The sequence below is a fragment of the Diabrotica undecimpunctata genome, chromosome 4 (genome assembly GCF_040954645.1).
Source record: "Diabrotica undecimpunctata isolate CICGRU chromosome 4, icDiaUnde3, whole genome shotgun sequence".
Classification (NCBI taxonomy): domain Eukaryota; kingdom Metazoa; phylum Arthropoda; class Insecta; order Coleoptera; family Chrysomelidae; genus Diabrotica; species Diabrotica undecimpunctata.
The window spans coordinates 77,158,154-77,185,402 of NC_092806.1; the positions used below are offsets into that span (position 1 = coordinate 77,158,154).

At 32.7% G+C, this 27,249-nt stretch overlaps 1 protein-coding gene across 2 annotated transcripts in view; it reads right to left on the reverse strand.

The window, feature by feature from the left end:
- The window catches only part of Tbcd (tubulin folding cofactor D), an 84,631-nt gene that overhangs the window by 32,423 nt on the left and 24,959 nt on the right, over nt 1-27,249 (reverse strand). For both annotated transcript variants that reach the window (XR_011950686.1, XM_072529797.1), the window contains exons 4-9: nt 17,860-18,079; nt 17,660-17,808; nt 17,363-17,592; nt 10,046-10,315; nt 480-801; nt 29-400 (exon numbers count right to left, since the gene is read on the reverse strand). Coding sequence is in view for 1 of the 2 variants with exons in the window: in XM_072529797.1 (XP_072385898.1) it covers nt 29-400; nt 480-801; nt 10,046-10,315; nt 17,363-17,592; nt 17,660-17,808; nt 17,860-18,079 (1,563 nt within the window). In the remaining variant the exon portion in view is untranslated. The remainder of the gene's footprint in view (nt 1-28; nt 401-479; nt 802-10,045; nt 10,316-17,362; nt 17,593-17,659; nt 17,809-17,859; nt 18,080-27,249) is intronic.

Below are 27,249 nucleotides of genomic sequence, written 5' to 3' on the forward strand. Positions count from 1 at the left end.
GTTAAATGTAATTAATAAAAAATCTTACCTTTTCCGATATTATCGACCATAGTTTCAGCTACGAGAGTCAAAGCTTTTATTGCATCTCTTCTACATTCAGCCCACTTGATTGTATTGGGAGTACTAGTTGCACATTCTACCAAGGAACTAACCACAACGTCCAAGTTTCGTTCTAACATAAGTCTGGGTAAAACTCCTAAAGCCAAACAATAACCCATTCGACTTTGTTCGTTAGTTGCCGTAGATAACTCCTTGATATATTGTTTAACAATTTCATCGCATCGACTAGGATCTTGGAAGAAATATTCTTGTAGAAGAATAGGAAGAGCTTTTACTGCAGCTAGTCGAATAGTGGTGACCCCATACGATAGACACTCGTTTAGAAGCTGAAGCCATTCGTCTAAAATTTCAAAGTATTAAAGACGTATTAATAAGTTTTTTTCGTAGTATAATCATTATTTTTTACAGTAAACACTTACCAGTTACAGGATCGTCACGAAGTGGTAAAGAAGCTAGAGAACATTTCTCAATAAAGTCTGAACATGCTTGCTTCATTAATTCTCCACCCAAACCCCTAAAATACTGTTTTTCTTTAAATTTGGGTATCAGGGTTTTCACTTTCTCTAAAATATCTTCTGAAATTGACAAACTTATCGGTTTGCAATTTTTTTTAGTAATTTTTGATATGGCGTACAAAACCTCGCCAATAGATATTACACTACCATGCCTTGCGTTTAGGTCTATAGTATTTGTTTTTTCTAGTAGACAAGGAAGAACTGATAATATCATATAATCAAGATTCTAAAAAAAATTGAAATATTTTTTAGTATATATATATATATATATATATATATATATATATATATATATATATATATACATATATATATATATATATATATATATATATATATATATATATATATATATATATATATACTCTATAGTCAATAAACTAAAGTAAATACACAGAAATAAACTTTCTTATCTTTTTATTTTTGCTAAAAAAGAAGAAAATACTACAGTTAAAAGAAAAGATAGTGAGGTAAAAACTTTACTTATCACATATAAATTTTTTAGATAACACTTAGAAAGAAATACTTTTGATTCAAATAAATAACCGTATACAAAGTGTTTCATGTTTTTTTTGGCCATCAATGTACATATTCTTATTTATATGTTAATTTTAGAGATCTCTAATTAAGACCTGAACATCATCGGAGTATACGGCCCAGAAAATAACAAGCCTCAAACAACAAAGGAAACGTGTTATGACGAATTACAACAAGTAATAGATCAAGTCAGAGCGAAGATGATAATATTGGGGGATTTTAACGCTTGAATAGGCAATCAAGTAATAACCGGAATTGAGCAAAAACATAACGAGAATGTTAAAAACTAAAATGGAGAATTGATGATAAACTTCTGCACGAATAACGGACTTAGAATAAATAACACATTTTTTGACCACAAAGACCAACACAAATATACATTCAATAACACTCGTGGACAAAGATCTATGATAGATTACGTTATGGTTATAACAGAGATGTACATCCATCAAAAATAATCGACGTAAGATGCCTTAACTTAGCAGATGTAGGTAACGACCATAGCCTTCTTCTTCTTAGAGTGCCGTCTACCTACGGAGGTTGGCAATCATAATGGCTATTTTTATTTTTGAACTTGCTGCTCTAAACAAATCAATCGATCTGCATTGATACCAATCACGTAGATTCTTCAACCATGAGTTCTGCTTTTGACCAACAGATCTTCTTCCTTGAATCTTTCCCTGTATTATGGGTCTCAAAATTTCATATTTTCATATTTCACTAGACCATAGCCTAGTATTATGTAAAATAAGAATCATGAAATACTTCACACCTAAGAGAGCGGAGCCAACACAAACAAAAATCATGAGTCAAAGGATTAAATACGGAATCCACGGAATACTTATACAGAAAAAGAATATCAGAGGGGAGTGCTGAAAATGAAATATTAGAAAACGATAACATCGAGGAAAGCTAGGAAAAACTCAAAAATAAGATAATTAACGCAGCAACAGAATCACTTGAAGAGGGCAAAGTAACAAACACTAACATATCAAAACAGAAAACCCCATGGTTTAGAGAGGAAGTGAAGACAAAAAGTGAAGAAAAGAAGGAAGCCTTTTTACAATAGAGAACACAACAAACACAAAAGGAATACAACCACTATAAACTCAGAAATGAAACGAATACTTTAGTTAGACAAATAAAAAGGGAACTCTGGCAGAGCTTCTCAAAACAGATGGAAGACGACTTCTACGTAACAGATGCTCAGATGATCAGAGGCCAAGTAAAAACGAGATGGACGAACTAATAAAAACGAAACACATTCAGAAGGAAACATGAGCAGGCTACATTCGATCCCTATTTGCTAAAGGTGGCGATAATAAACTACGCATGAAGGAAATTAAAAAAACAGAAAATCACCAGAAGAGGAGAGAATACCGGACAAACTCCTAAAGTACGGAGGACCAGATTTGACCAAACAACTACTAAAACTAATTAAAAAAATAATAGAACAAAACCGAATTCCTCAAGAATAGAGATCAAGAATCCTAATACCTCTCTTCAAAAATAGAGATAAATCGGACCCGGAAAATTACAGAGGAATTAATTGATTAACACAACACTAAAATTAACAACCAAAGTGATAACAAATAAACTGAATGAAATTATAACATTAGCAGAAGAACAAGAAGGTTTTAGGTCGAGAAGATCATGCACCGACGCTATATTTATAATGAGCAAGTGCAAGAGAAATCATTAGAATACAACAAACCGACATATATATTTCGTGGACCTTAAGAAGGCATTTGAACGATGTAAATTAAAGGACGTTATCCACTTATTGTACGCAAGAGACATACATTTTTGGAATAATCAAAATGATCGAAAATAACTACCAAAACAACACAATAAAAGTAGAAGAAGAACTAACTGGCCCTATTGAAGCTGGCAATGGAATAAGACAGGGAGATTCCCCGAGTCCTCTATTGTTCAACCTGATTATGGATGAAATAATAAAAAAAGTAAGAACTAAAAGAATACCAAATGGGAGAAAAACAACTTAAAATAATCTGCTATGCAGACAACGCAATACTCCTCTCTCAAAGTGAACATAGTTTATAACGTATGCTGTACCAAAAAAGACAAAATGCATCGTTATAACACCATATTTACTAAGATTTAAATTGGAGCTGGAAGGTCGGAAAATAGAACTAGTGATGGAGTTTAAATATCTAGCCATCACATTATTTAACCACAGAAAGCTGAAAACGGAAGTGGAAGATCAAGTGAATAGAGCCAACAGAGCCGCAGGTTGCCTGAATGAGAAAATATGGAGAAATAAAAATATCGGAAAAGAAATGAAAGACAGAATTTACAAAACAGTCATTAGACCAATAATGACATACGCGGAAGAACCACCACCTGACACAGAGAGGACTAAAAGGATGTTAGAAACAGCAGATATGAAAAATTGATGGTAAAACACTATGGGACAGAGCTAGAAATACAGATATACGACAGATGCAAGGTGGAGAACATCAAGGACTGGGTAAGAAATAGAAGAGTAGAATGGAACGATCAGTAGGAAGACCACGAAAACTATGGAATGACAACTTACTGGAGACACATTGAAAACCAGACAGAGTCATGTCTACGTAAAAAGAAGAAGATATCTTAATTTTAAAACAGATGACTGCATATTTAATTTCTAAAAGATTTTTCCTAATTTATACATCAAGAATCATAACAAATCACAAATAACAAATTTTAATTTAATATAATATTACCAACACCCTTTTGCTCACATATGTTGGTTACGTATTCCATATCCTTTTGAGAAATGCATTCTTCTTCAATCACTAGGGACTCAATCACATCTTCCTTTTCTTGTTTCTATACGTCGGCTTCCTAGTCTATCTTTTGGGGTTCCTTTCATACCACTTGATCAAAATTTCTTCCTTGACCAATCATAACACTCCATAGAAAAGACATATCTTGTCCCCTCCTTCCTTTGGCCAATACTATTTTTCTGTCTCCTCATTTTGTCCTATTATACAAACAAAATATCTGCCGGTCTTGTTGACAAAAAAATCTACGTCATCTTAGACCCGATTCGAAATCCTTCGTAATTAAATAAACTTTTGTTTATTCTAATTCGTTATATTTAATTTTACACAGTTTTATTTAATTTTTATAATTATTTAAAATTTTTAATTTTTATTTAATTTTTTATTATATATATTTTATAATTTTTTCAAATTTATTAAAATTATATTTAATTTTATTTAAATTTGTTTAATTTTATTTAATTTTGTTTAATTGTATTTAGTATAATTAAATTTTATTTAATTTTATACAACTTTATTTAAATTTATTTAATTTTATTTAACTCTATACATTTAATTTAATTTTATTTGGCTTTGTTTAATGTTACCTAATTGTACTTAGTTTGATTTAATTTTATTTAATTTTGCCTAACACATAATATTTAAATTTACTTAATTTTGCTTGATTTACTTAATTTTATTTAATTCTTATATATATTTTTTAATTTTTATAATTTTTTATAGTTTTATTTATTTTAATTTAATTTTTTTTAATCTATGTAATTTTATTTAAAACTGAAAAAAAATATTGATTAACATTCTAAAATCTAGTGATAGCATTACATTTCAAAGTAAATAAGTAATGAAAAAAATATTTATTAATATAAGATTATTGTTTAATTCTATTTATTTTAATTTAATTTTATTTAATCGTATTTAATTTATGTAATTTTATTTAAAACTGAAAAAAAGATTAACATTTTAAAAACAAAACATGTCAAAGTAAATAAGTAATGAAACAATTATTATTGCTTAATTCTTGTTTTCTATTTCTAATTTTTTTATTTATTTACATTGATTATTAATTTGTTTTTTTGTATAATCCACATCTTTTGCTAAATTTGCAAAAATTTCAACTTAGATTTCTGACGTAGATAATGACGTGCATCGGTATTTATACTGTACCAAGTATATTTTATTGATTTTACACTATAATCATTTATATTAGTTTACAATATTTTTATTTTATAATATTTTTGTTAATTAATATATTTCGGCAAGTAATTAAAATCAATCGACCTCATTAATTAGAATAACAAATTAGATATTATTTGCATAGTAAACAAGTAATGATCCTCTCAATCAGCTCTTTTTGGAAGCATAGCTTTCTTAACGCCGGCTACGGATGAAATGCATTGATCGGTGAAATAGATCCGCAGAGGTGTACTCTGCGCAAATAAAAACAAAAGAAAGGCGATGAAACGCAAACGCAAAGAAACGCAAATCGTAGAGTAATAAACGAAGTCCCATGCGCATTTCTCAATAAAGTAAAATAAACTAAACTGATCGAATTAAATCGAATCGAATGGAATATTTTGGAATCGAATGGAATCTAACCGAATGGAATCGAATCCAATCGTATCGAATGGAATGGAATCAAATTGAATCGAAATGGAACCAAATCGACGAATGAAATCAAATAGAATCAACGAACCTAATCGTATGGAACCAAATCGAATCGGATCGAATTGAATGGAATCGAATCAAATCTAATCGAATCAAATGGAATGGAATCGAATAAAATCGAATGAAATGGACGAATCGAATCTAATTATTGAATCGAATCGGATCGAATCGAATTAAATCGAATCAACTAGAATCGAATCCATAGATAGCGTAGATTAGCATATCTCATCATCAGGATTAATAAAAGAACCACTCTGAAAGTGATCCAAGTGTACGCTCCGACCAAAAGCCACGACGATGAAGAAGTAGAAATATTTTATGATGAAATAAGAACAGCTATAGATACAAATAAAGCAAATTACGAAATACTATTAGGAGATTTTAATGCTAAATTGGGCAAAAAAGAGGAAGATTACGAACATTTAATGGTAACTATGGCTACGGAAAAAGAAATAACTATGGCTACGGAAAAAGAAACGATAGAGGAGAAATGCTTCTCAATTTCATGAATGAACATAACATGTACTCAATGAACTCCTTTTTCAATAAAAAACCAAGCAGAAAATGGACATGGATGAGCCCCGATAAAAAGACAAAGAATGAAATAGATTATATCCTAGCAGATAAACTCCAATGATATTGATGATTTGAATAACCTTATTACCGAAACAGTGAATAAAAGCCTTCTGCAACTGAAAAAACCTAAAACAACATACAATGAATTAGACAAAGAAATATTACAACAAATAAAAAGAAGGAAGATCTTAAATAAATCTAACAAAAGGGGAACCGACGAATATAGAGAACTTAATAGGCAGATTAGAAAAGGAATCAGACAACAAAAAAGAAAAGAAAACGAAAAATTAATAACAACAACTATTGAAAAAAATAAGAGTATGAAATGCCTTAGACCGACACTAGGACGACGTCAGATGATATCATTAATGGGAAAAGACGAAAATGAAATCACAACTAGAGAAAACATACTGACACGAATAGAAGAATTTTACACAGAACTTTACAGAACACATCAACAAGATGATGAGATGAGACCAGCACGGAAATTAATAAAAAATGTTGGATCAGAAATAATGCCAAAAGTAACAATTTCAGAGGTAACTACAGCATTGGAAAATATGAAGAGAAATAAAGCTGCAGGAGAAGATAATATTACCACAGATATGATATTAGAAGGAGGTAAGGAACTAATTGCAATTGTAACTAAGCTTGTGGACAGTTGTTTACATCAGGGCAAAGTCCCTAAGAGCTGGAACAACTCTAAAGTAATCTTATTACACCAGAAAGGTGATAGTCGAAAATTGGAAAACTACAGACCCATCAGCCTACTGTCACACCTGTTTAAAATACTCACCAAAGTCATAACTACTCGACTAACAAGGAAATTAGACGAATACCAACCATATGAACAGGCAGGTTTTAAAAAAGGCTATTCAACTTCCGATCACCTGTTAACCACAAAAATATTAATAGAAAAATGTAACGAATACAAGTTTCCAGTTTTCCTAGCATTTGTAGACTACGAAAAAGCTTTCGATACCATAGAACACACGGCCGTAATAAACGCAATGCAAAATTGTAGAATAGACAGCAGATATATTAACTTAATAAAAGAAACTAAGAACCAAGCTACAGCTACATACTACCTAAATGAAAATGAACACACGAACCCTGTACCATTAAACAGGGGAGTCAAACAGGGAGATACTTTATCACCCAAACTGTTCACCTTAGTTTTGGAGGACGTTTTTAAAAACATAAATTGGAAATATAAGGGAATAAACATCAATGGCCGCTACCTCAGTAATCTACGATTTGCAGATGAGATAACCCTGATAGCTACTGACCTACAAGAAATGCAAACCATGCTTTTAGAACTACATACCGAATCTTCTAAAATAGGACTGAAAATGAATTTAAACAAAACAAAAGTCATGCACTCCGAAGACACCGTGACAATAATAAACGATAAAGTTATAGAAAAAGTTGAAGAATATATATACTTAGGACAAAAAATAATACTAAATAGGAAAATTCAAACTGAAGAAATAAAAAGAACAAGAAAGTTAGCTTGGGCAGCATTCGGTAAACTGAACTATATACACAGAAATCAACAAATTCAATTACATCTTAGATCTAAAGTTTTGATGCATGCATTATTCCGATATTAACTTATGCGGCACAAACATGGACAATCACAAAAAAGAATATGAATATACTTAGAGTCACTCAACACGCGATGGAAAGAGCAATGCTAGGTATATCACTTAAGGACAAGAAAACAAACACATGGATAAGAAAGAAAACCAAAGTCACCGATGGACATGTAGCTAGGAGCGATCTAAACAAATGGCACAGATCAATTTTAACCTGGAGACCATACCAACACAAAAGATCCAGAGGCAGACCTATAAGATGGACAGATGATCTGAAAAGGACTGCCGGGAAAAATTGGCTACAAGTAGCGTACAATAAAAAACAATGGAAAGGAAGACTTGAAGAGGCTTATGTTCAGATGTGGACGTGAATGGATAGACGAAGAAGAAGAAGAAGAAGAATCGAATCCAAACGGATCGGATAGAATAGAATGGAACTGAATAGAGTCGAATCGAATCAAATGGGAGCGAATAGAATCGAATGGAATCAAATTTAATGAAATCGAATCTAATGCAAATGATTCGAATTAAGTGATATCGAATCGAATGGAGTCGAAACGAAAGGAAACGAATAAAATCGAATCGAATGGAATCGAATGAAATCGACTGGAATCGAATCTAATCGAATCAAATGGAATGGAATGCAATTGACTCGAATAGAATGGAATCGAATCTAATCCAATCTAATGGAAACGAATCTAATCCAATCGATTGGAATCGAATCGAATATAATCGAATCGAATTAAATGGGATCGAATCGAATGGAATCGAAACGAAAGGATTCGAATCCAATCGGATCGAAACGAAAGGATTCGAATCCAATCGGATTGAATCGAATCCAATCAGATTGAATCGAATGGAATCGAACGAAATCGACTGGAATCGAATATAATCTAATCGAATCGAATGGAAACAAATAGTATCGAATGGAATCAAATGTAATCGAATTGAATCAAATCTAATCCAACCGAATGGAATCGACGAATCGAATCTAACTAAATTGAATCGAATCGAATTGAATGGAATCGACTCGAATCTAGACGGATCGAATCGAATGGAATGGAATCGAGTAGAGTCGAATGGAATAAATTGGTATCGAATATAATCGAATGGAATCGAATCAAATCCAATCGGATCGCATCGAATCCTATCAGAACGAATCGAATGAAACTATATGAATAAGAAAGCTATGACCCCCTCGGTCACTCCCGGAATACCACATCCCATTTTTATTTTTGTGGACGTCCATGACATTTGAGCCACCGTTTTAATTATAGATAGATGGATAGATAGAATTTATTCATTCACAAAGTTTACACAATTGCGTACAAAGTTTACGTAATTGTGTATAGTTATGGACTTCAACAGACTTATAAACAGTTAAGAGCGTAGGCGCAAAATTTCGGGCCAATGCTTTTTAAATGCATTCATTTTTTTCGAATCCTGAGTAAACTAATAAGTATTTTTGAAAAATTTAAACGCAGAATGAAAGAATACATTGTTACTGAGGGCTAAAAGTCCCTGAAAACTTCTATAATGTTTATTTTAATAAGTTTGTGAAAAAGAAGAGAAAATTTAGTGTGATTTTTAATTTCAAATATCTCATTCAAAAAAACTTTTTGTTTATTCTAAGGGACTTTCGGCCCTCGGTAATAATATAATCTCTTATTCTGCGTTTAAATTTTTCAAAAATATTTGTTGGTTTTCTCAGGATTCGAAAAAAACATTGGCCCGAAATTTTGCGCCTACGCTCTTAAAGCACCATCAACGATTTTTTCTAATGATTCATTCAATTGTGGAGATAATACTGTGTTTCCACCTATTGTTGATCAAAACAGTATGAAACTATTGAATTGCGGCTGTTTCAACATGGCTACTGCGCTGGCGCTCGTGACATGATGAAAAGGCATATAGCTTAAAGGCCCTTCTAACAAAGAACAGCATTACTGGGATTGATACCGGATACTTTGAAAATGTTGAGTCCGAAAAATCATGCGACTACCACAAGATTTCAGTTAAAATTTAAGCAGCGATTTTTATATCTATTGCCAAATTTAATTTTAATGGATAATGAACCCCATGATAGACGACGTATGGAAATTGCTGAAAAAATTTAATTTAATTATCCATTGATTTACGGAAAAATCATTTCAATTGAAAGGAAACCTGAAATTGTTTTTTATAGACTATATAACACTGTTGGGAACTGAGCAAATTAATATATGTTAAATCTGTGTAATTATCACAGTAGCAAAATCTGCTATACATAGACTGTATTGGAGCAAAATTTAAAAAAAATACTTACATTCGGCGTTAAATTGTGTAGAGCTTTCGCAGTCAGTTCTCTTATGGTAGGATCCCAGTGATCGACTTTTCGAACAAGTAAATGATCAATTAAAGCTACAGAATATTCTTGAAATTGTGAGATATAGACGCTAATATTAAGAAAAGCATTACTTCTAATACTAACTGAGAAAAAATCAGCAGCAGTAAGGATGTCTATTCCATGAGGAAAATTTCCTTGACGCCCTACGTTTTCTTGAAAGGCTGCTGATGCTGCCCGACGACAGTTAATCTTAAACAAATTAGTCAACATTATGTAGTGTAAATAAATAAATAAATAAACATATAGTTCGTACAATAACATGTGTCTTTCATAATTTTTTACTTTTTTTTACTGAAGGTAATTTACTTCACAAGCTAAAATACAGCTTTTCGTAAGTTATAATATTGTGAATGTGTTTGTACCTAATTTTATAGTTAATTTTGTAGTATGTTCTTGATGAAGTTGAAAAAATAAATAATTAATGAAATATCGAACTCCAGAAATAAATGTAGTTTCAATTTTAGCAGACCGCATTCCTGACATTTAAAGACTATTCCGTAGTGTTATATAATATATGAGGCGACGAAAGGAAAAGTGGTGTAAGTCATCTGAGCATCATTTTGAGATACAAAAGTTTTTATTAGAAATATTTTAATTAAATATACGTAACATTTATAAACATCCTTGTGGTATTTTTTTATTTATTAAAAACATATGTAACTCTACTAACATTTTTGTACAAATAAAACTATGTTAAGGCTAGTTTTTAAGGGGTGAAATGACTTACACCACTTTTCCTTTAAGAGTTTAAAGAGAATGTACAGAAAGCAAAACATGTTTATTATTTTTACATTAGAAAATCAAAAATAAATTCACTAGTTTATTAGTCATTATTTTCTTCTACATCAGAAAGTGGTCCCGCTTCGTCATTGACTTCATCAGATGATATAAGATTTCTAAAATAAGAATGGTGGACTGGAGGAATGTATGGTAGTAAATGACACATATCCCGTTTTTTGGCTAGTATGACTGGTCGAGGTGCTGTGTACAGGCAATCCAGTTGAAGATTTTTCAACAATGTTGGTTTTCGCTTCTGCTTGCTTCGAAGGATACCTATTAATATGTGAAAAGTAAAAATCTTCATTTAGTGTTTCTTTATAGAACAGTGAAAATGGCTCATCTTTTTTGGCTCTCATCCGCTACATTTTTAACCATGACACTGATTGGTTATCCGTATTGGTTTTTCTTTTTATAATTGAGTTTGTGAGTAGTGTCAGATCTTTAAAGTCTTCTCTAAGCATTTTTATAAAAATGAAAGCTTTTTTCTTTCTACGCCGAACTATGACTGAAAACCAATCTTCAGGCACATAAATCTGTTTACCTGTAGAGTGAGTTTTAATTGAACCAGAGTCGTTTGGTAAGTTTGTCCGCTTACCATAAACTTGTGATCAACTATTTCGATACTATTATTTTCACTTTGAACTAACTGTAACAAGGCCAAAGCAAAATTCCAGTTTCTATTTTAGCCGGGCAGCTGTCACTGTACAATACAACATGTTTTGAATTTGCTGCACGTAATTCTATGTCCTTTGTGACACAGGCACTGGTTTTCTGAGATCCTCTCGAAGCTGTTATTTTATTTCGCCCCATCCATACATATAGTCTAAGCCAGATGATAACTCATGGTAGCCCAAGTTGTAAATGTACATATTGCGTTTATAGTATGCGACAGATGTGGTTAGTTTTGGGAAAGCTAGGGCTTTCTCTATGTCAACCAGATGATAACTCATGGCAGCCCAAGTTGTAAATGTACATATTGCGTTTATAGTATGCGACAGATGTGGTTAGTTTTGGGTAAGCTGGGGCTTTCTCTATGTAAAAAGTAAATGCAGAGTAATAATCGTCAGTCTGGGCCTTTTCTGCATCATTTTTCATAGAAGTACGTGCATGCTCGGCCGTTCTAAGATAAAATTCATGCTCTACTTCAATCTGTCTTATCTCATTATCATCTGTTATTGCAGTTTTTTTTTTAATTTGTAAGCATCAAACTTAGAGCACGTATCCTTTTGTGGTACATGAAAATGAAGGTTTTACTCATTATTGAAAGTACGGCGATAAATATCTACCGTAGTACATGTAATCGTAGGTATCTAAGATAGATACCTACGATTGTAATTCTTATTCCTTGTATAGTGCGATTGGTAAGATGGAAAATTTTCAATATGTTTCCGACACAGTTCATACGTTCTTCATATATTCTATTGGTTGGTATACCATGATCTCTATTATCTGAACCAGGTGATTTTCCCCTTGTTTTATCTTATTAATGGCCCATGTCATTCGTCCATTAGATATCTGAAAGGTTCCAAGAAAGTATTTTTTACATACTTTCGTGGTTTCGCCTTATTTATGAATGAAATATTTATTAGACACTGTCTTACTAGGTCGTGACTGATCCCTAGGACATTTTACTTCAGGTTTTTTTTACTTGATCAAACCACAACTAAAAGCATTCTGTGCTGTAAATGATTTCAATTTCCAGAATGATTCAAACGTTTTTTTCTTCTATCTTTACATAATATCTTTTCAAAACATTTTTTTATTGCAAAAACAGTTGTTGTTTGAAAAAGTTTTACCTGGCACTACTTTTCCTTTTGTCTTATACTCACATCCTGAGTTGCGAAGCCACTTTCTTTTTCTTTTTTATTTTCATGCCTCTGTCGTTTTCGTGCTCTCTTGGGTTGTTGAACTTCTACTTCTTCTCTATTACTTTTCCTTTCATGGTCTTGGGGAGAGACTTCCTCGTTTGATTCACAGTCTGAAACAAACCAACTTAATTAAAATAACACTCAAAAACGTTGTTCTATTTATAGGAGTTTATTTATTTTTAGTGTAGAGAATTTAACATTTTGAGATTAGTTTTGATTTTATACAAACAAATATAATACACAAGTTTAACTTACCAGTACTTTTTTGTTGAGAATCAGAAGGTACCCACTCATCTCCTGAAGGTACCCACTCATCTCCTGAGTAAGTGAAAATACTAGGCCCATCACTCGCATTACTTAAACTGTCGTCATCCATTGTATTGAACAATCACAACCGCAAAATACTAAATAACTACCTTAGGAATGAAGGAATAGTGGTGTAAGTCTGACTTGCTATTCCCCCTACTACTACAGTATGACTATTGCTTCTGATAGATCATCATCATCATTTTGGCTTTACAACCCTGTGTGGGTCCTAGCCTACCCAAGAATTTTTTTCCAGTCGTCCCTATCCATCGCCTTCCTCCGCCAAGAACGTATTTCCATATTTCTCATATCTTGATCTGTGTTATCTAGGAATCTTGTTCTGGGTCTTCCTCTTCTTCATTGACCAATAGGTCTCTCAAGGAGCGTTTTTCTGGCTGGGTCGGTTTACTCCATCCGCATTACATGGCCTACCCACCTCAGACGTCCTATCTTAATGTGTTTTACGATATCTGGTTCCTGGTATATTCTATAGAGTTCGAAGTTGTATCGTCTTCTCCAGACACCATCTTCATTTACCGCTCCATAGATTCGCCTTAGTATTTTTCTTTCGAAACATCCTAACATGTTTTCATTGCTTTTTGTATTTCTTGATATAACTGTAGATTTAAAAAGGAGATTAAGCCCAAAATAGCATCTATTAGCCGTGCAAATTCTGCGGTTTATCTCTGCGGTAGCGTCATTTTCAGTATTGACGAGCGTTCCCAGGTATACAAATTCGTTAACTGCTTGTTAATCATCAGCATGTCGTACGGCCGTAGCACTGTGGTTGGCCGGCCAAAGTAACAATCTTTGTCGTGATTGGTTACCTTGGCGACAAGCATATGCTAGGATTTGCACAGATTTGTTCTATATTGAACCGGTAGTTGTGATTTGTGACGTACGTATTACTTTTTCGAGAGCTAGATTGAATAGTATACAGGAGAGTGGGTCTCCCTGACGTAGCCCGTTATTTGTTTTAACAGGTTCAGAGAGTTCCCCCTGGATTCGTACTCTGCATTCAACTTTTTCAAGGGTTAGTTTGGTTAGACTTACCAACTGATTTGGTACTCCTAGGTCTATCATTGCTCTAAATAATTCTCTTCTATTTACAGAGTCGTAGGCTGCCTTGTAGTCTATAAATATGTGGTGCGTGTCTACACCGTATTCCAGTGTTTTCTCTAGAATTTGTCTCAGGGTTGAAATCTGATGAATTGTTGACTTACCACCTCTGAAACCAGCCTGGTATTGTCCTATTATTCGCTCTGCATATGGTGCCATACGATGGCATAGTATATTGGAGAATATTTTATACGCTACATTTAGGAGCGTAATTCCTCAATGGTTAGAGCATTCAAATGTATATAGGCGAGATTATTTACAAAAGCGACAAACTTTTGTAAATAATCTCAACGACTAGTAAGTTGCACTGAAGATTTGTGATATTTTATAAATATTTACACTTTTTCTTATTACAGTGTCTTGAAAAAGGAACAAAACGATTCCGAAAGCTAGACAAAAAGTCATAAGAGTGTTTCATTAACATCCCGGCCAATTTTCTGACTGCAACCCTAATAAACTGTGTTGTTTGTATATATATATATATATATATATATATATATATATATATACGTATATATACATATAAAATATTGGTTGAGTTTATCGAAAGTACAGTCTGAATATAACCGCAATAATGTCAACCATGAAATAAAATATTTCGGTTTGGCAGTTTTGGGATGTTTTTATAATGCATATTGTATGCTTCAAATATAAAGAGAGAAAGCTTTTATGAATTCTGCAATTTTTAATTTATATGAAACAATAAAGAGTAAATATTTGTCTCTTTCGAGATTAATTGCAAACATCTGTTACAATCTGGCAACTGCTAATTTGACGATTGCCAAAATCTATCCCCTAATCAATCAAAGGGTAATTGCCAAAAAAAAAATTCTAATAATTAACTGCAATTAATCTCCAAAGAAACAAATATTTACTCATTCTTGTTTTATATAAATCAAAAATTGCAGAATTCATAACATAATATAATCAAAATTTACTTTTCTAAAGCTTTATCTCTTTATATTTGAAGCATACAGCATATACATTATAAAAACATGCCAACACTGCTAAACCGAAATTTTTTGTTCCATATTTGATATTTGCGGCTATAATCAGCTTGTACTTTCAGTAAACTCAACTAAAATATTAATTATTTAGTAATAAGCCGATATAAAATTGCATTAACTTACATATAGTAATAACACGTTCTCCCTTCTGTCGGCACTCCTTCAAGTGCCACGCTCTTTTTTTTGTGTTAATGTTTCCGATATATACGGGAATACAGGTAACACACACTGATCAAAGATTTACCGAATTTTATGTCTTAAGTACTATCCCTTCCATCAACAGCAATATTACGATTTGGCACCTGATTAGTCATTATTTGCGTCTTGTTCATGTTAATCTTTAGTCCGACCTACAAGGAGGCGTGATATAATTTTTCCAACATTACTGTCATCTGCGAATCTCAAATTCTCGTTCAAATACAATACTCGTTCAGATCTGCCAATAGCTTTGGAGAGATGGTGTGTCCTTGCCGTACTCCTCGCTCTATACATAGTTTGTTTGTTTCTTGTTCAGATAGTCTTACGCTAGTCGTGACATTTTGGTAAAAATAATTTATTATGTTAGTATAGCAATGGTCTATTCGACATTCTGCCAATGCTTTTAAGATTTTCTTCTGGCTTATAGTATCGAATGCAGTCCACGAATAACAGTGCCAATGGTTTCTTGTATTCGGCAGACTTCTCTATCAGGTTCTTTATCACTGGTAAGAGGTCTTTAGTGCTGTATCCAGATTTAAATATAGCTTGTTCTCTGGGTTTATACAAGTCTAACTTAGCCTCAAGTTTTTTTTGGTAATTTTTGTGAAAAGTTTATATATGTGTGATAGCAAATTGATAGGACGGTAGTTTTGTAAGTATGTTAAATCTCTTTTCTCGTTTAATAAAACAACGATCGCATTGTTCCATTGAGAAAGGGTAGATTTCCTTGGTAAATGCATTCAGTGAAAATTCAGCCAAAACCTTGATAATTTTATTTCCGCCTAGTCTGACCGCCTCGATCACTACTCCATTATCACCAGAGGATTTGTTATTTTTCATTTCTAAAAGCATTGTTTTGACTTTGTATGGTGTTATTTCTGGCATTCATTCTGATCTCTGGTTTGTGATTTTGAGCAGATGATCTTTTCTTTCGTTGGTGCTGTCTATCCGTAGTAATGTTTCCATCTTTGTTTCTTATGATAGATAGATAGATCGATAGATAGATAGATATATTTAAGATTTAGAACGGGATGTGGCACTCCCAGAGTGACCGAGAAGGGGGAGCATAGCATTCTTATCGTCTAGGCACGGAGCGATGGTTTTTAATTTACTTTGATTTGATTAGATTTTAATCGATTCGTTTACAATCGATTCAATTCGATTTCAATCGATTCGATCCCAATCGATTCTCAATTCGATCCCAATCGATTCGATTCCAATTGATTCGTTTCCAGTCGACTCCAAATGATTCGATTTCAATTGATTGGATCCCATTCGATTTACTTTGAGTAGATTCGATAACAATCGATTCGATTTGATTTGATCTGATTCGATTCCAATCGATTCGATCACAATCAATTCTATTATATTCGATTCGATTCCATTCGATTTGATTTGATTCAATACAAATCAATTCGATTAGATTCGATTCCAATCTATTTGATTTGATTCGATTAGATTCGATTCCAATCGATTCGATGTGATTCGATTAGATTCCATTAGATTAGATTGCAATCGATTCGACTTGATTTGAATCTATTCGATTCCAATCGGTTCGATTCGATTCCAATCGATTCGATTTCAATAAATTCGATACGATTCGATTCCAATTAGATTCGATTTTATTCGTTTCTATTCGATTAGATTTACTTTATTTTATTTTATTTTTTTTTTTTTTATTTTATTTCAGTTTAGTTTATTTTATTAAGAAATATTCATGGGTCAGCGTTTACTACTCCACGTAGTGAGATCGCAAGATCTCTCGGTTCATTGCGTTTCATCGAGTTACTTTTGTTTTTATTTTTTTCACATCTCTGCGCGATCCATTTCACCGATCAATGCATTCCGTCCGTATCCCGCGATAAGAATACTATGCTTCCAAAAAATCTATTATATTTTTGTCAACCCAATATTTAACTCGTATTATATCAGATAATATCCAATGTGTAAATACAAACCTCTTTGTCAAAACACGTAACAATCAACAAGCAACTCGCAATTTGATTCACGTAAGGAGCCAACACTTGACTTTCATATGCTCTAGAAAATGACCAGCAAACATAACAAGCAGCATCTCTTATATGAGAACCTACAGAGGAGTAACCTCTAGGTTCGTCATACACTAGAGCCTTCAAAACAACAGGGACAACTTGTGGGAGACGCTCTGGTAGAAGAAGTCCTCTTCTTCCTACACATATGAAAAGTTTCAAGTTATTCAGAAAATGATAATGTAAATGCTATTTGCATTTACTTACCCAATTCTGCCAAAGCCAGACAACCACCATGCCAAGCCATATCTGATTCTCTAGGACTAAATAGTTCTAGAACTGATCCTACGACATCATCTGCAAGGTCTTTAGGAAGCCTTGCTGTTACTCTACCGACTCCTTTGGCGGCTGACCATCTAAAATATAGTTCAGTTTGTGAAAAGTTCAAAATAGTAGAAAGTACTTACCTCACTACTCCATCGGTACTTCTGAGCCCCTGTATCAGTTGATCTATTACTTCTTCAATCTCATCCGGTACTTCAATGATATCCTCAGCATCGGTATCTTCTTCAATACTATTTGATGTAAAAGAAACAGAGTTGTCTCCAGAGCTTAAATTTGCAGCCAATGATCTGTTTCCTCGTTTGTACCGCCAACTAGCTATTCTTGGAGGAAGAAATGTTAAACCTAAAAAATTATTAATTAAAAAAAGTGGTACAGTAGATGGCACTGTAGACTAGCGCGAAGCTTCATTCTATGTTTTCTGTATTTTTAAATTTTAAGTAATATACATATTTAAAATTCAATAGTAATTTTATTATTTGTTTATTATTTTTTTATTGTAATTTTATTACAATCATCGATTTAAAAAGTGTATTTATTTATTTTAACAATTTTTTATACATTCGGAAGTACATAAAACCGCTGTTAGTTAATATCCTTATGATAGATTTTAATAAAATTGAAAAGTTTACATGTTGTATAATGGACTCTTCTCGTCGAGTAAATGGACTCTTTCCAACTATTTCGTATCACTAATTTCGTGACGATCGCCTCAGCATTTTAGTGTAGCACTACAAACGTCGCGGATATTTTAAGGCACACAAAATGAACGAGACCGCGTTGCTTAGCATCAAAAGAGATGTGGGCGTGGTACTTTGGATATTTCCTTTGTTACACAAACTGAAGTAGAATTGGGGAGACAGAAAAGAAATGAATGCAAGATAATAGCTACTAGAGCTAATCCAGAAATATTAAATGAACAGAATAAGGATAACAAATGGCAATCTCATTGGCGAAATGGCGCCACCGATATTTTTCCGTATAGCTTCTAAAAAATTTGAAGAGTTTTATATATATATATATATATATATATATATATATATATATATATATATATATATATATATATATATATAAATATATATATATATATATATATATATATATATATATTTATATATATAGATCTAGCGGTTAATGGGGGCTCCGTACTAAAACGGTATTATACTAACTCCAGGCGAATATACATCGTGTATATTATTATCTGGGTAGCGCTTTATGTGGACTCCGACCAACACGTCGGATTAAGTGGACTCCGTAATAGGTTAAAACACTTTTGGGATCCGTATACATTTCTTTGCGTATACAACTAAACTCCTCCGATGTTGCCAATAATTTGATTAGTCGTAGATTTTTAAATTTTACAGCAGGTACGTTTTGGAACTTCAAATTTATTTAAATATCAATCAATTTGGTCATCGAGAAATTTCACAAATAGGTACTCGGTTAATGTAGTTAAATATTTTATGGTGGTTATTTATATTACTTGCTTTAATTATTTTCAAACATAAAAAAGTATTTATTATAAGCTTGGAAATGGCTAGTTTTCGTTTTATTTATTATTATTTTTTGTTAAAATAAATATGCACTTAAACATTTAGTCTCTAAATGTACTAACATCGAGTAGAGTAGTCGTGTAACAGTTTAAGAAAGTAGAAGCCCTTCGGTAGGATTATAATAAACTACATAAAATTAAAAGAAACTCTGTAAACAGGAGATCTTTGTAATTTTTCAATTCCTGCAATTTATGACGTGCAATATTTGTTTCATAAAGTAGTTAAATTTAAACTATAATAATTTATGGGAAGCGTTTAAAGAAGTAATCGCTAACCTTAATTAGAATACGGCACAATAAGACGATGAAACTTACTGTATTTTTACTTATATTTACAAAAAGAATATCCAAAGTAAAATTTAACACGTTTTTATGGAGTTGTAGTGAAATTTTACTTCTTATTACGATACCGGATCCTGTAAAATTTTAAATACATTAAATCTCCCGTAAATTATTAAACTTATTCTTAGAATAAAATAACAAACTTCTTAGTAATTAGGTACAATATACCGTTCACAATTATGTGATAATGTGTAGGTGTCAAGATTGCACAGTCATGTGCCATAAGGTTTCATCTTTCATATAAACATCGATAGTTTTTAACTTTGGGTGTATTTGATTCCACCGTGCTGTAACCTATCCGACTTGAAAAGTGTTATTTTACATAAAATTAGCACGTTGGCCCTAATAATGACCTATAAATATACATTGTTAAAAATTGTATACATTTATCAATTTAAAACATTCTTTGTCGTCTTCTGATCTTCATCTTCATTCGTTCCTAATTAAGCACATGTTATCCACAGGATACCTCTCTCATTTTTAAATCATTACTCTTTTTGCCTTTTGCCATGGATTTCTTTATTTTGTTTATTCATATCGTTTTTACTCATAACAAATATTGGGTAGATTATTGTATCATTAAACTTTCTCCTTATATGTCCGTATCATATAAGTTGTCTAGTTATTTTAGCGTATATAATGTCGTATGTTAATTCCATTTTGTTTAACAATAAAACAGCAAAACTTCTACAAAATTATTTCTATCTTATCACTACAGCTGTTTCGGAGAGTGCCTTTCTCAAGTCTCAAGTTTCTCGAATCCATCAATCATCCATTGTATTTCTTATACTTTCATTTAAATCCTCTCCAATCAAAGATTTTGAAGTAGCTTTGCTCCATAGTCCATTTTTGTTGCTTTTTGTCACTGTTTCTCCTTTCTCTTTATCATTATCAATACGTAGCGCTACAACACTGGGTAGGTCTTCGCTGAGTACAACTTATCTCCAAGTTGATCGATTTTCCACGAATCTGCAATCAAATGAAATGTTCATTTTTTGAGATATGATTGGATGTTTTCTGTCCATTGTATACTGACATGCCCAAGTGGCATTCTTCTGTGCTAACTTCATTCCACACCAGTTCTACAAGTTTGACATTTTGGCGTCTATGCACGTGTCCGATATACCTTAAGGGATTTATTTTCCTGAACAATATCGTTATGCGAGATTTCTTTATTTGTTTTCTTATTCTTTCTTATTTCTTTCTTATTCTATACGGATTTGTAGCGATATGATAATGAGTTCTAAAGCTATTTTCTCGTAGCATTTTAAAGTAATTACTATTTAAATGGGAATAAGCCACAATTAAAGCTTAAAGTTAGTTTATTGACGTTTCAATTTCCACTTCGGAAATCGTTCTCAAAATACAAACATTAGTGAGAATGATTTCCGAAGTGGAAATTGAAACGTCAATAAAGTAACTTTAACCTCTAATTGTGGCTTATTCCCATTTAAATAGTAGTTATGATAATGGGGTTAAATAAAAATTTCTGATTATTTTCCTTTCAAATATTCGGAGTGCTTCCTTATTTGTTTTAGTCATTCTCCATGACTCACATCCATGTATTAAAATAGGTCTGAAGTTTGAATTATGCTCTGTATTTCTTTAGTGGCATTATTACTAACCGTGATTAGTGATCTAAGATATTTAAAGTGTTCCATACTTTCGAAATTGTAGTTGTTGACTTTAATGTTTTTTCTAAATTGATTGAATTGGTTGATTGGTTTTCTGTTGATTCGCTTGTATTTGGTTTTCATTTCGTTGATTTTAAGTCAAACATTTTTTGTGCTCTCTTCACTTTATTGAAGTTTGTGGACGGAAGAGTTTCTCATTAGAGTTATGAGTTCTATATCATTAGCATATGCTAGGAGTGCTTTGTCCCTTGGGCCGTTAATGGATTACATCTTAAATAGGCGTTATTTCTATTTTAGTAAGCTGTTCATTAATTTTTTGATTATTGGAATCGAGAATCTGTATTTTATTCGACTGTTTTTTAACACAAAGTTTCTTGGAGCATATTTTCATCTTTGGTTTCCAGTATCATTATTACAAGGATTTTGCTGGATATGGACATAGTGAACCTGGTGGTATGTACATGATGTTTTCATAACCAACGTTCAAAAATTTTTCTTACTGTAAATTTTTGATTATTTTACTAGCAAATATAGTGTTGTTTAATAATAATAAAGTTCAAGCAACAATTCCTATATGCATTAACTCGGTAATGATAATTCTGCTCCCCGATACCAGGTAGCAGTCCCGAAAACATTAAAACTGCTACACTCATGCTTCTCATTATCCAACAATTAGCCAGTCCAGAACTATACGCCTTATGATGGTACTGATATTGCTGCTGCTCCTCATAAGTGCATAGAATATGCAAGGAAGGTTTTGACAATTTAATAGGATTTTGTGTGTTAGAATATTATTTCTCCGAGAAAGTGAAGAATATCTATTTGCTATCCGGATTTAATCCATAAATTAAATAATAGAATGCTCTAAAATAATGCTAGTAGCAGCAAAAAAAGCGGTCTAATAGTCATCATCATCATCATCAATCAGCCCTGAGTTGTGCATTGTTGAACATAGGCCTCCTCTGGTATCCAATTGGTCACGATTCTTTTGAGGTCGTTGGTCCATCGCTTTGGGGGTCTTCCTCGGCTTCGCTTTTCAGCCCGTGGTCTCCACTCAAGCAATTTTTTTGTCCAACTGTTGTCTTTCATTCTTGCAACATGTCCTGTCCATCTCCTTTTTTGTTTTTTGTAATATGTTCGATAATGTCTTCCACTCCGGTTCTTCTACGAACTTCCTCGTTTCTTATTCTATTGCTTAAGTTTATTCCAAGCATTTATCTCTCCATCTTTCGTTGTGTCCTTCTCAATTTTTCGGCTGATGTTTTTGTGAGAGTTAAGGTTTCTGCTCCGTATGTGAGGACTGGTAGAACGCACTGGTTAAAAGCTTTTCTTTTTAAATGGATCGGTATATTTGTTTTAAATACGTCTCTCATTTTTCCGAATGCAGCCCAACCCAGACTTATTCTTTTGAGTAGCTCGCATGTTTGGTTTCGCGTTAACCTTATTTTGTGACCCAAATACACATATTTTTCTACAAGTTCTATGGGCGACTTTTTGATTTCTATTAGCTCATTGGGGACGATATTGGTCATCACATTTGTTTTTCTATAGTTTATTTTTAAACCGACTTTCTGGGTTACTTGCTGTAGTTGTTGTAGCATAACTCTGGCTTCTCCTAAGTTGTCTGTTATGAGAACAATATCATCGGCATATCTGAGATGATTGAATATCTTTCCATCGATTCTAATACCCTTTGATTCCCACTCTAGCCTTTTAAATGCGTACTAAATAACTGTTATAAATGGTTTTGGCGACAAGGTATCTCCCTGCCGCACCCTTCTGCCAATTTTTATCTTCTCAGTGCAATGGAGGTTAACGGTTGTTGTCGCATTTGTCGCATGTCGTATATATTTCGAATAATATTTGCATACCTTTGATATATTCTGCATTCTGATAGTGCTTTTAAGATAGCAACTGTTTCGACTGTGTCAAATGCTTTGTGGAAGTCGACAAAGATAAGAGCAAGGGGTCTGTTATATTCGATAGACTTTTCAACTAGAGTTTTAAGGCATTGCAAATGGTCGTTTGTTCCGTGTCCCGCTCGAAATCCTGCCTGTTCTTCTGATTGATAGAAATCGAGTTTTGCTTCTAATCTGTTTGTCAGTATTCGAGTAAAGAGCTTGTATAGGTAGTTAAGCAAACTAATTGGCCTATAGTTTTCGAAATCTGCTTTATCCCCTTTTTTGTGGAGGATGATTGTAACCGAATTTTTCCATTTACTTGGAATGTTTTCACTATGCAGACATAGATTAAAAAGTGTTTGGATTCGGGACATCAAAAGTGGACCTCCTAGTTTAATTGTTTCAATGACTACACCATCTTCCCCCGGACCTCTATTATTTTTCATATTTTTGAGGGCATGTTGAATTTCCTCTCGTGATATATCTGGTATATCCTCCGATCCTACATTATGTACCTTTTGTATTGGTTGTTCTATGAGCTCTGGAATAAGTTGACTTTTATATAATGTTTCATAGAAACTTTCCACTATATGTAATATGCTTGGTCTATCTGAGATAATATTTCCATTTTTGTTTTTAAGTTGGAAGATTTCTTTTTTGTCATTTTCTATTTTTCTCCTCAATGCTTTCATGCTTTTGTTGTCTTCTATAGTTTTTATAATTTTCTCGTTGTTGTATTATCTAATATCCCGTCTGATGGCTTTAGAGATTTCTTTATTTATGTTGTTTATATTTTGTGAGTCAACATTTCCTTCACTTCTCAGTATTCTACGATCTTCCATTTTTTGTTTCGTTTCATTACTATTTTTTTGTTCTTTTCCATGTTTAGGGCCAAATTTTTCCTGAGCTTGTGTTAATGTATCTACTATTTCTTCGTTTAGGTTATTTATGTCTTCTCTTGTTGTATTTCTGAGTAAGTTACTGGTGATATATTTTTCAAACTCAAGTTCATTCGTTGGGCGCATCCAAGGTTTGAATTTTTTACTTTTTATCATCTTCAGTCTTTCTTGCTTAATATTGACTTCTACAGTTGCTCGGACCATTCTATGATCGCTTGCAACCGAAAATTGATTTAAGACTGTAACATCTTTGACTATATGTTTTTTGTCAGTGATGATGAAGTCGATCTCATTTTTTGTCTTACCATAGGGGCTCTTCCAAGTCCATCTTCTATGGATCTTCTTATAGAAGAAGCTATTCATTAAATATAGATTGTTTTCTTATAGGAAATTTAAGAGTATTTCGCCCCTTTCGTTTCTACCTGGTGTGCCAAAATTTCCGAGGGCATTTTCAGCTGGGTCAGTGCTTATTCCTATTTTGTCATTAAAGTCGCCACATATTACCGTAAAATGTTCTTGGTCTTCTGAAACAGCTGTGTACAAGTCATCATAGAACTGTTCTATTTCTTCGTCAGCGTGACTCGATGTTGGTGCATAGACTTGAATGATCTTTATGGAGTAACGGGTGTTTAGTTGTAATTTTGCAAGCATAACTCTTGTAGAAACTGCTTTTACTGATATGATATTCTCAGTTAGTTTTTTATTAATAAAGAGCCCAATGCCTCCATTCCCATAGTTTTCTCCGACATGATAGAAAATGTGACCGGATTTTAAAGTGGTTAGGCTTTCTTCTTTCCTTCTGACCTCAGCGACTCCAACAATGTCCCAATTGATTTTATCAAGTTCAGATTCCGTTTCTATGAATTTTTCTTCTGATAGCAGGGTTCTTGCATTGAAAGTTGCAATTTTTAGAGATAAATATCTGTTAGATGGTTTTCTAAAATATGTCAGAATTTTGCCCCCCCAGAATCCGTGGACTGACTGATAGTCTGACTGATGGTCTAATAGTCACTAATGAGAAAAGCAAATAAATGTTCTTTAACATACAAAAGAGAGGATCGAGAGTAGGGCATAACGGAACAATAAAGCCATATAATTTTGAAAGATTGCAGCGTCTTAGATGCCGTAGGTAATGTTGTTACATAAAAAATAAAAGGGAATATTTAGGTAGCTAACTGATGTTTATGTATATATAACCCTCTTTATTAGACCAGGATTGCTAGAAAAGCCATCAGAGGTATTTTCCGACTTACAGAGGTCCGAGTACTAACCAATACCGAACAGAGCTAATTCCAAGATCAAACACATATATAAAGATAGCAACGTCGTACAAGAAACTAAATCTCAGTGCTAAAGTTGCGCTGGCTTTATCCAAAGACTCTATAATAACTGCAGTGCCAAGTTAAATTGGGAGGATGCCCCAAGAGAAAAAATGCCTTTAAGACTTCCACAAATGAAGGAGGAGGTAACATATGGTCAGATTTAGGAATAATGAGACCTACAATCAATACTTATCTGTTGTGGAATATCAAATCAATTACATGTAATTAGACGAACTGGGCTTAAAAAAAATATCCAAGGAAAGGCACTTCAGAAATATTGACATAAATTTTAAAAACGTCATTTACCTGGCTGTATTTTCAATAGGAAAGGGAAGACAAAAAGAAGAAAAGGCAATAGAATCTTGTTCCGTTCTGACTATACGATGACGATGATCTTTATATAACATATAAGGAGAAAGAGAGAATAATGTTTATGTTTAATTTAGAACTCTCAGGTTTTCTCCCTTTTGAATTGGGTATGTATATGTATTACCATAGAAAATAAAAGCAAGAGAACTATAATTATAAAACGAAAAGATTACGAAATGAAAAGATTATATAAATCCCTTATATTTACACAGACTGTTTTACAAAAGGTGAACAAATGAGCATAAACGGACAGCTGTTTTACAAACTTAATATTATTAGACGCATTTAGGATCAATTTCACTCAAAATATGATATGCTAAAATACGATACGACACGAAAAAGGCAATGACTTTTACAGCTGATTGCCACATAAATATCAATGTATTGTAGTTGTTGACTTTAATGTTTGTTCTAAATTTATTAAATTGGTCTCTTCTGTTGATTCGCTTGTATTCGGTTTTCATTTCGTTGATTTTAAGTGAAACATTTTTCGTGCACTTTGTTAAAGACGTTTGCGGACCGGAGAGAGTTTCATATGAGATCCATATCATTAGCATATGCCAGGAGTGCTTTGTACCTTGGCCCGTTAATGGATTACATCTTAAATATGCGTTATTTCTATTTTACTAAGCTGTTTATTAATTTTTTGACTATTTGAATCAAGAATCTGTAGTTTATTCGACTGTTGAATAAAACAGACTTTCTTGGTGCATATTTTTATCTCTGGATTTTTGTTTGCCGTCTCCTTATTACAACGATTTTGCTGGATATCGACATAGGGAACCTGGTGGTATGTACATGATGTTTCCATAACCAACGTTCGAAAATTTGTCTTACTGTAAAGTCATGATGATTTTACTAGAAAATATAGTGTTGTTTAATAATAATAAAGTTCCAGCAACGATTACTATATGCATTAACTTGGTACTAATATCTCTGCTCTCCGCTAACAGATGGCAGTCCCGAAAACATTAAAACTCATGCTTCCCATTTTCCAACGATTAGCCAGTCCAGTACTATACGCCTTATTATGGTACTGATATTGCTGGTGCCCCTCATGAGTGAATAGAATATGCAAGGAAGGTTTTGGCAATTTAATAGGATTTTGTGTGTTAGAATATTATTTTTCCGAGAAAGTGAAGAATATCAACTTGCTATCCGGATTTAATCCATAAATTATTAGAATACTATAAAATAATGATATTAGCATAAAAAAAACGGTCTAATTGTCAGTAATAAAGCATATAAATGTTCTTTAACATACAAAAGAGGTGACGTAGAGTAGGGCATAACGTAACAATAGACCCATATAATTTTAAAGGATTGCAACATTTTAGATATGGTAGATAACGTTGTAACATAAGAAATAAAAGGGAATATTCAGGTAGCTAACTGATGTATATATAACTCTTATAATACTTTTAAATTCAGAGGTCTAATACGACTTTCTTAAATCAGGATATATAAAACAGTGATTAAACCAGTGCTAATGT